Genomic DNA, 9,676 nt, shown 5'->3' with positions numbered 1-9,676 from the left:
CTTTGGTGTTCTGTTGCTTGAGATAGTAAGTAGGAGGAAGAACAATGGCTGTCTTTCCGAACATGGTCAGAGCCTCCTTAATTTTGTAAGTGTATTTCTTTTCCATTTTCAGTTTTGAAGTTTAGCTTGTTTTTGGTTATGCTAATTTCAATCAGCATGAAGCATCCAAAAACTATATTGAAAATATAGGCGTGGAAATTGTGGCGAGAAGGACGTGGATTAGAACTTATGGACCCTTGCTTATCGCAGTCTTGTGTGACAACTGAGATAACAAAATGCATCCATCTAGGATTACTCTGCGTTCAACAAGATCCAGCAGATAGACCTACCATGTCTTCTGTAGTTTTTGTGCTGGAAAATGATCCTTCCACAACCATCACAGCCAGCCTTTTCTATTGGGCAAATTGTCGTCAGATCAGCTCAGCCTCCATCTGATGATCAATTGTGTTCCATCAATGAGGTCGCATTGTCAATTCTATCAGCCCGATGACCATTATAGACCGTCAATTCTTCCACAAGGGGGATCGTTCAGTTTGTAGATAAGTTAATGCAGGGATTATCATACAAAAATTAGTAACTCCCGTACTATTTAATGTGTGTACATTTCCCGGTGGATATTTGGTTCATAGACGCATATAAAATAACACCTTGGGTTTTAAACTCTATAAACCTACGTTTCCAAATTATAAAACTTTTGTCATCTGTATTTTTAACTGGACATGGCTTACTCTTGGCAAGCAATTCGTTATACTAGCATCAGTTTTTCCTTTCTCCGTCAGATGTCAATCAGGTCATATGTAAAACAATGGAGCATTTCAGGACTCATATTGCACATGTTAGAAGCAAAAATGATAAAGCAAGATGCCAAGATCTATGATCTTTTCGAACAATTGATCGAACACCCAGGTCATTACTTCCGGCTACTTGTCAGACAAGAAAATAACTGCCAGAAAAATGAGTTAATTTCACACATAAAGATGCTGAACGTTGCCTGTTATAATAGTTCAGTATAAAACAAGATTTTGAACTCCAAGTTAATACAACCCATTAAAGTCGAAATTTCAGCATCCAAAATAACACGTATTGCCACATCAGCATTTTTATTCATGTAACAGATTAAGTTCAACGACGATGTGCCAAATTACCCCAAATAAAAAGAAATAAGGTACTCCAATTTCCTTCTGATGGCATACCCTTGTGCACTTTCTAGAAAGTTGGAATGTAACATGGAATAGTCCAATTCTTACATGGCTATATATAGCCATATGGCTGCGTTGAGTGGTTGACTAGCTGAAGCAGCAGGCAGTTTTCGACTATTGACATCTTCTGCTACTGTCATTTTCAGATTACTTTAGACATAATTCCTTTCGAAATTTAGGAAGAATTGGAGATCAAGAATGGCATCTGTTCTAGTTTTATGCAGTACCTGAACAAATCTTATTTTCTTGCTCCCTTCGCTGCTTGTGCTATCAAACACCCTTGTGGGAGTCAAACCGGAGATCACTCGCCTGGCAAATTCTTGTCCAAGAATCAATATTAACTATACAGAAGGAAGCAAATTTCAGTCAAATCTTAATCGCTTGATCACTATACAAAACTGGTGGCAATTCCATCTATGCAAATGCCAGTGAAGGAGAAGAACCTGATGAAGTTCATGGAGTATTCCTCTGTAGAGGAGACGTTGCGCCTAAAGACTGCCAAAACTGCATTGACATAGCAAGTGAGCAGATCTTGCGGGTATGTCCTTTCAAGAAACAGGCAATCATATGGTATGAATTATGATCAGTGTTTGGTCCGCTATTCTGATGTACCTTTAGTCTCCACCTTGGACTTCTCGGATTATCTGATGTACCAGAACACACAAAACGTTTCACGGCCAGAACAATTTAAGGGGATTTCTGGTGCAATGCTTGATAACCTTACCACTCAAGCTACTTCAGTCTATCCCAATCTGAAATATGCTGCAAATTCTGATGAAGTTACACCATTTCAGAAGTTTTACGGAATGGTTCAGTGTCTACCTGATTTGTCAGCTGCAGATTGTCGCACTTGCCTGGATAGGGCTCGTTCTGTAATCGCTACACTAGTCTCTGACGCTAGAGTACCAAGCGGATGTAGAGTACTATATGCAAGCTGCAATTTAAGGTATGAGCTATATCAATTCTTAAATCCTGGTGGGTGGAGACCGGGAGCACCACTGCCATCGACCATCCAGGGGAACGTAGACGAAGGTAAGTGTAAGCTGCAATTTAAAGTATGAGTCATATCAATTCTTCTACTTGCTAAGTTACATGCAGTACTTTTGCTTCCAGGAGGTTATTGTGAAGCCAAATCTCCTAAGGAAAGAGAACATCTACGCAAAGAATGAACTGAAAAAAATCTTTAAAATCTTAATCATATTACTACTTCCTGTCCTTTGAAAATGTTTCTAAGGTTCCCATTAACAGAATCGTCGTCTAATGACATTAATCGTAAGAATGAATGTCTAAACTATCATTACGACTCTCCTTGAAAGTGTGTATGCGCTGTTTATATACTCAAGATTCCATTTGCAACCTTTGTGACAGATGAAAAAACATATAGATCATGTTAAACAATCAATCAAAAATGCTAAATTATATGCGTGAAGTAAGGGCAGCTTCGTGCAATAAGCATCCTGCGGTCACGCAGAGTCAGCCGGTCAGGGGAGGGCCGCACTCCTAAGGGGTGTGATGTAGGCAATCTACCCTGATACTATCAGTGGTTGATTCCATGGTTTGAACCCATGACCATGACCAATAAGTCAGACGAAGACAATTGTGTGATGTAATTAATGAAACTAAATAGAATACACAAGCCATCAGCCCATCACCATCTCAAAGTAACAAGTGAATATCAAATTCTCACATAAACTTCATCCTTGACATCCTTGCTCTAGAGCAGTATTTATAAATGTTAAAGTGATTAATGCGGGAGCAATCATATAATAACCAATTATAAGTAAAGTGGGATCTATCAGTCGATCAGTAGTAACAGATTTTAGGGAAAGGGTAACAGTTGATTTCAGTATTGAATCTACAGATTGTTCTCTATTTTCAGGCAGAAATATTTCAAAGGCAAAGCATATTAGTATCGTGATAGGCGTCATATCTCTGTTGGCTGTTGTACTAACAGGATCTAGCTTTTACCTTGTAAAAAGAAGAAGACGAACAGAGAAAGGTAAAAAGGATAACGGTGTTTTGGATTTAAACGAAAGTAATTCTTTCAGCAAACCAATCAAAAGTTATCTTTGCAGAGGGGAATGAAAAGAGTCAAGACATTCAATTGTGTAACATGACAGGAGAAGACTTCTCGAATGAGGATTTCGTTCAGAAAAGCAGGCGAGATCCAAAGAGTTTCCAGTTGTAAGACTAGACCTCATTCGAACAGCTACAGAAAATTTTTCAGAAGAAAACAAGCTTGTAGAAGGTGGATTTGGTCGGGTATACAAGGTAAAAGTTCCTATCATCTATCAACACAGTTACCCCAGAGTTCTTAAATCTTAAGTTAATGAATGTACTTGTCAGCTGAGGGGATTAAATTGTCCATGAATTTTGGGTTTTTTGATGTCGAGTATAACATTCCAAGGTACACTAGCCAATGGCAATAGCAATTGCGATCAAGAGGCTCTCTAGAACGTCCGGTCAAGGACTGAGAGAGTTCAAGAATGAAGCTGTCTTAATTGCCAGATTACAATATAGAAATCTCGTGAGGCTCTTGGGTTGCTGTTTAGAGGGAAATGAAGCATTGCTTATCTATGAGTTCATGCCCAACAAAAGCTTGGACTTCTTCCTCTTCGGTTTGACCTTTAAATTGCACTTGACTAATTTGGTCATTCGAGAGAAAACAAGATTCTAGATTTGGTCATTCACTAACTTCATTCAACACTTTATTTTTTCTAGATTAAGAGAAAACAAGATTCTAAGATTGGAAACAGCGTCTCCACATTATTAAGGGAATAGCCAGGGGACTTCTGTATCTACACGAGGATTCTCGACTAAGAATCATTCATAGGGACCTAAAAGCTAGCAATGTTTTACTGGACAAAGATATGAACCCAAAGATATCAGACTTTGGAATGGCAAAGATGTTTAGTGAAAATCAATGTGAAGCCAATACAAATAGAGTTGTTGGAACCTAGTAAGACTTCTCCTCATTCAACCTTTATAATTCTCATCACTCGAGAGTTTTTCATCTATAAAAATTCGACCTTTACTATGTATTGAAAACAACTTTGTGCTGTAAGATTGATCCTAAAAACTAATTTTTACTTCTATAGTGGATACATGGCCCCCGAATATGCTGTGGAAGGAATTTTTTCTACTAAATCAGTCGTTTTCAGCTTTGGTGTTCTAATCCTTGAGATAGTAAGTTGGAGGAAGAACAGTGGCTACGTTTCCGAACATGGTCAGAGCCTCTTTACTTTTGTAAGTGCATTTCTTCTCCAATTTTATTTGAAGTCTGTTTATTGTTATGTCAATTTCAACTTGCATGAAAGCATCCTAAAACCATCTCGAAAATTCAGGCATGGAAATTATGGCGTGAAGGACATGGATTACTGCTTATGGATCCTTGCTTATTTCCGTCCTTTGTGGCTACTGAGATAACAAAATACATCCATATTGGATTACTTTGCCTTCAACAAGATCCAGCAGATAGGCCTGCCATGTCCACTGTCGTCTTTATGTTGGAAAACGACCATCAAACGCTTCCACAACCATCACAGCCTACATTTTCCACAGGGCGAATTATCTTGAGGTCAAGTGAGCCTCAACCCAATGATCAATTGTGTTCGGTTAATGAGGTCACTTTATCAATTCTATCACCCCGATGATGAATATAGTACAGACAAGATTTTAAAGGCAAGAGCTTGAATAAAACGGTCAATATATCTTCTAACTTGTTACTTATCAATTCCAAACTAACATGTCACTCACTGTGGTATAACATTTTCACGAGCTCAACAAAATTTTTTACGTCTCTCTGACTCTTTGTTGAAAGTGCATGCCTCTGGAAAGATATCATAGGCCGTATCTTAGTGTCTCTACTAACAGAAAGCGAAACGCTTACAAATCAAATACTTCTCAGAGTACTAAAAGTGAGGCAACAGTCTCTTTGCTGACTTCAAGGCCTTTTACAAATTGCAACAAGGATGTAGTTATTCAGCACAAAGTTAACAAGAAATGCTTTGGAAGTATTACAAATGAAGGAATTAGAGGACTTTACCGGACACTATCCACAGGCTTTGGTCGGTATGTTAAACGTCTAATTGTAATTACTTCAGAAGTTAAATCATATCAAATATTCGTAATAAACTAAGAACAGTGCATCTGGAATAGCTTTAGGCAGGTTATTTATGTAAAGATAGAAACGCAACATGTCTTCATTCGAAAGAGTTGCCTGGTCAACAACGTCGTTATTGCCTGTCAGAACCCACAGATCCCCTGAGTTCACTCTTTTGAGGTTTCCCCTGCAAAATGGGCAGGACTGGGACCTTAAGTTCCTGCAATAGAGATCATGGGTTAAGAAGACCGCCAAACAAACATATTCTTTTCGCAACAAAAAGTAAAAATGAGCGATCCAGAAAAAGATTATAACTTACCAGTCACGATAGCAACTAATGCACATTGCATGACAACAATTTGGCAAAACTACTTTGGTGCATGGTTCTAAGCAGATTCCGCATTCATTTTCTTTCTCTAGATCAGCATCGAAATGCTTATTCTCTTGTACTTTCTTCCCAGCAATAATTTTTGAAACTTGAGGTTTGTCTTGACTACTATCCTGCTCTGATGAGCTGTCATGCAGGTGCTGGAGAGATGGTAATAGAACAGCTGCAAATTGGTATTCGTCAGAGAAGTAAGAATGCACATATGGTTAGAGAAAAACTCTAGACTTAAATATGGAGAGCACAATAGACGGAGAATATCAAAATGTTTGCCCAAATCTAACTGCCATGAGTTTTCTCTATTTACTTGTGAGATGAAACCTATCTGATCAAGTATATCAGAATACAATGCCAAGTAGATTTAAATGAAAAATGGTGCATACCATAGAATTCTCTAATGCTTGCTTTCCTCCCATCAGAAGGAATCTTCTTCTTTCCATTGGGGATAACCTAAAAGACATCACAATTTTAATTTCAACGAATATAACAGTATCATCTTAAATTAATAAAACATTAACTTACTAGTAGCCCAAGAATAGAGAACAAACCTTGTATACAACTATGTGGAAGAGATTGAAATAACTTGTAAATAAGCATGTGCATGAGCAATCCATCCACCGGAGCAGGAGCTGGAGTATTGGTGCCAAGTTACTGTACACCAATTTCATCCGTAGACATGTACCATTCTTGAACCTCGGAATAGAAGCTGCCCTGCAAGACGTAATGTTCAGCGAAATGGTTATAGACTGCAGCAAGAGCAGCAATTTGTCAAGCTACAACTTTAAGCAATTGGCTGCATAAATCACAAGCAAATCCCAAACAGTTGAAACAATAGAAAGGAAATTGAAGTTTGCAGATCCTTGGAGACCTACTTAGCGTGTTCAATAAAACTCCTTTATCACAACACACGAATAAAAATGGGTTTCAGAATACTATGACAAGTAAACTCTTGCTAAATCATATTACTCTTTCATTGCATTGTCTCGTCATTTAATTTGCAACAATATGTGAAAGTAGATGCATTAAAACTTATTGTACTAAAGCAAGAGAACGCCTAAGAAAGCCAATTGAAGCATTCATAATGTTTAACAGTGATAAAGTAATAAACACTGCAGTTACAAAAATACTTAACCAACCAAAACCACATTTCCCAACTGTACTCATTCTAACTGTAATCTAGCTATTATAAACTTCCAGCTGATCATAGTGCTATCTGTGGAACTAGCATACAGACCACTGATGAAATATTTGCTAATCCATTCCCATAATTGAGCTATATAAAAAGTAAATTTTGTTAGAAAAGAAAGAGTGGTGTGTGGGCCAGATTGATCAACACAACCCATTCCATAATAGTGGTGTGTGGGCCAGCTTGCGTGCAACACAACCCATTCCATCGGTACCTGCTACGGCACTACCTCCAATCGACATAGGTATCGGATAACATTGTTCATTAAGGCTTGAACATAACGAAAGAAACTATTCTTCTTAGCAGTTTTTTCAACCTACCCGAGGTAAGGAAGTAAAGCAGCCAATAGCCCTTTTACCTACTATGTCTTTAAGAGGCGAACCCAGGATTTGAAGTCTATGGGTGCATTGGTGTTGTCAAAGGCACGCATAAGCCTTTAAGCAAGATTCAAAATGTGTTGAGCGCTGGCCTCACTTAATTAACAACTTAGGTTCTAATTTCTAATACATACTTTTCCTTGTCAATGAGGCTTTCTGAAGAGACGAATTATTTCACTTTATCAAAAAGAATTATTTTTTTGTTCATATATTTGTCATTCATGCTTATGTTATTAGTGTTGGACTAGATATATATTTATATTTTTCTCTCTTTATGCCTTTTTTCGTTAAATCTCACGTTTTATTTGTATTTTGTGCTTAAACACAATAGACCGTGAAATTTTTTACGCTTATTGTTTTTTATAATACTGTGGTGCACAATATTATCTTAAAACGTTAGAAAAACTTTCAGTGTTAATTAAGGAATATTATCATATTCAATTGATCGCCAAAGACATGAACAATACTGAAAAAATAAATATATAGAACAAATATGAGTTCTAAGCTAATAACTTTACTTCATTATAATATGAAATTTAACTTTACTTTATTATAATATGAAGTTTATTTTTAACATTTTTGAATAACCAGCTGTGGTAGCTCAATGGTCAAGGAGGAGGTCAAGGAGGATTCACTTTACGGGATGGTCGCGCCAGGGATCTATGCCTGATCGCGTGGACGGAAGCAATGGCTTCAACCAGCGCGCCAAGGTGCACTACCATTCATCTTGGGGTGCACTATTAACTATATCCTGATTTCTCAAGGTATATACACATTACCATTCATCTTGGGGTGCACTATTTACTATATCCTGATTTCTCAAGGTATATACACATTACCATTCATCTTGGGATGCACTATTAACTATATACCGATGACAATTTTTTTTCGACGTCAACGGGTGCACGTACACCCCACTTATACATGTGGTTCCGTCTCTGATGCCTTTCACTGGGTGAAATCAACTAATGCTTGCCTCTGCTAAGATAAGAATCTAAGAACTCATAATTCTCAAACTCAATTTATTGGCTTGGCAAAAGCATTGGGTGCGCAATAATTTCATGTTATTCAACATCATTTTCCTACTTTCACATGCTGAAGACATAGCAAGCTCTAGTCCAACTCTAGGGCAAACCACTTTCCTATTTCACGAAAAAAAAAAATGTGACAAGGGGAAAACTAAACAAACTCTTTTAGGAAGACTTTTCAAAGTATTTAAAAAAAAAAAAAAGTATTCCCTGCATCTCAATTTAAGCTCTAAAAAGAGTATCTTTTCTTATCTTGTGAATTTTCTTTTTCCAACATTCTACATGGCATATGATCTCAAAAGTCAAGTCAAACTAAGACACTTCAATTGAAAAGGAGTGAATAATACTTGAAAAGAGACCTGTTTTTTTACCATTGAAGAACACCAGCAAAAGGAAACCAATTTAAATTTTGAATATAAATTGACATGACCTTACTTGGATAACTTAATTCGTCATCATATATAAAACCAGGAAAACAACAACAACAATATACCCAGTTTATTACCACGAAGTGGGGTATGGGGAGGATAAAGCGTACGCAGTCCGTATCACTACCTAAGATGAAGTAGAAAGGTTGTTTCCGCTAATATAAAAACAGGAAAACTGGAAGAAAAAATCAAATAGATGGAACATGGTAGCATGCAAGTAAGAGAAGAACTTACAGCGAATTTGCATACTGAATATCATCTTCAATTTTCTTTAAAGAATCTTCACAGGAAGTAGATTTCACTAGCTCATAATAATTTGTCATCACTGCAGTTTCCAAATGCAGTTCTCCTTGCAGAATGTAATATATATATATAGGAGTAAAATGTTGAAGAGGAAGAAGAAGAAGAAGTCAATGGAGTCTAGAAGGGAGTATTTACTGAAAGAAAGAAAGAAAGAGATTTTCTTTGTTATGGTTGGTTAGTTGCGGTTACAAGTTTTGATTTTGATTCATTCATTACATCTTTTGACTGTTGAGCAACCCAGGCCAATACCAACCAATCAAAGTTCCAAAGCAAATTTGACTTTAATTTTCTCTACTCATCCACTCTGAGTATTAAGAGTACACTCCAATAATATTTTTTCAATTTAAAAAATCAACTGAACAAACAACATAAATTTTGATAATTTATTACTTTTAAACACTATTCACTGCTCATTACTTTTAAACACTATTCACTGCTCAATCCATTTCTTAAGTTATTAAATTTATTATATTCAAAAATTACCCGCATAATTTATTACTCGTATTTCTTAAATTATATATGTGCCAAGTCAGTGAACAAACACAAAGATGAATAGCGGGAGTATCTTCTCCGTTCAATCTAGCATTAACTACCAAGTGGGGTCTGGGACTCTTTAAATTTAATTTTATTATGTTATTTTTTAAATATAATAAATTCAATGTATTGAG

The 9,676-nt window shown here is 36.7% G+C and overlaps 1 protein-coding gene and 1 pseudogene across 1 annotated transcript; one reads left to right on the top strand and one right to left on the bottom strand.

Annotated features, from left to right (window-relative positions):
* Positions 1 to 961: 961 nt before the first annotated feature.
* LOC107864911 lies at positions 962 to 4,968 on the top strand (annotated as a pseudogene).
* A 182-nt stretch (positions 4,969 to 5,150) lies between these two features.
* On the bottom strand, positions 5,151 to 9,248 carry LOC107862651 (E3 ubiquitin-protein ligase AIRP2). The gene is made up of 5 exons (XM_016708283.2): positions 8,940 to 9,248; positions 6,235 to 6,397; positions 6,070 to 6,136; positions 5,621 to 5,852; positions 5,151 to 5,521 (listed from the first exon to the last, which is right to left on the bottom strand). The coding sequence occupies exons 1-5, from the start codon at positions 9,026 to 9,028 to the stop codon at positions 5,311 to 5,313; spliced, it is 762 nt and encodes a 253-aa protein (XP_016563769.1). The 5' UTR covers positions 9,029 to 9,248; the 3' UTR covers positions 5,151 to 5,310.
* Between the last annotated feature and the right edge of the window lie 428 nt (positions 9,249 to 9,676).

This window comes from Capsicum annuum, chromosome 3, assembly GCF_002878395.1.
Source record: "Capsicum annuum cultivar UCD-10X-F1 chromosome 3, UCD10Xv1.1, whole genome shotgun sequence".
NCBI lineage: Eukaryota > Viridiplantae > Streptophyta > Magnoliopsida > Solanales > Solanaceae > Capsicum > Capsicum annuum.
Note: the sequence above shows the minus strand (reverse complement) of the source record. Positions and strands in the feature narration are given on the sequence as shown.

What these genes read in the sequence shown, in the direction of transcription:
- LOC107862651 (XM_016708283.2), bottom strand. Translation starts at nt 9,028, where the DNA reads ATGACAAATTATTATGAGCTAGTGAAATCTACTTCCTGTGAAGATTCT. An exon ending in ATTCAGTATGCAAATTCGCT is followed by an intron (nt 6,398 to 8,939) that starts GTAAGTTCTTCT and finishes TACGTCTTGCAG; the next exon opens with GGCAGCTTCTATTCCGAGGT. An exon ending in TCCACATAGTTGTATACAAG is followed by an intron (nt 6,137 to 6,234) that starts GTTTGTTCTCTA and finishes GATGTCTTTTAG; the next exon opens with GTTATCCCCAATGGAAAGAA.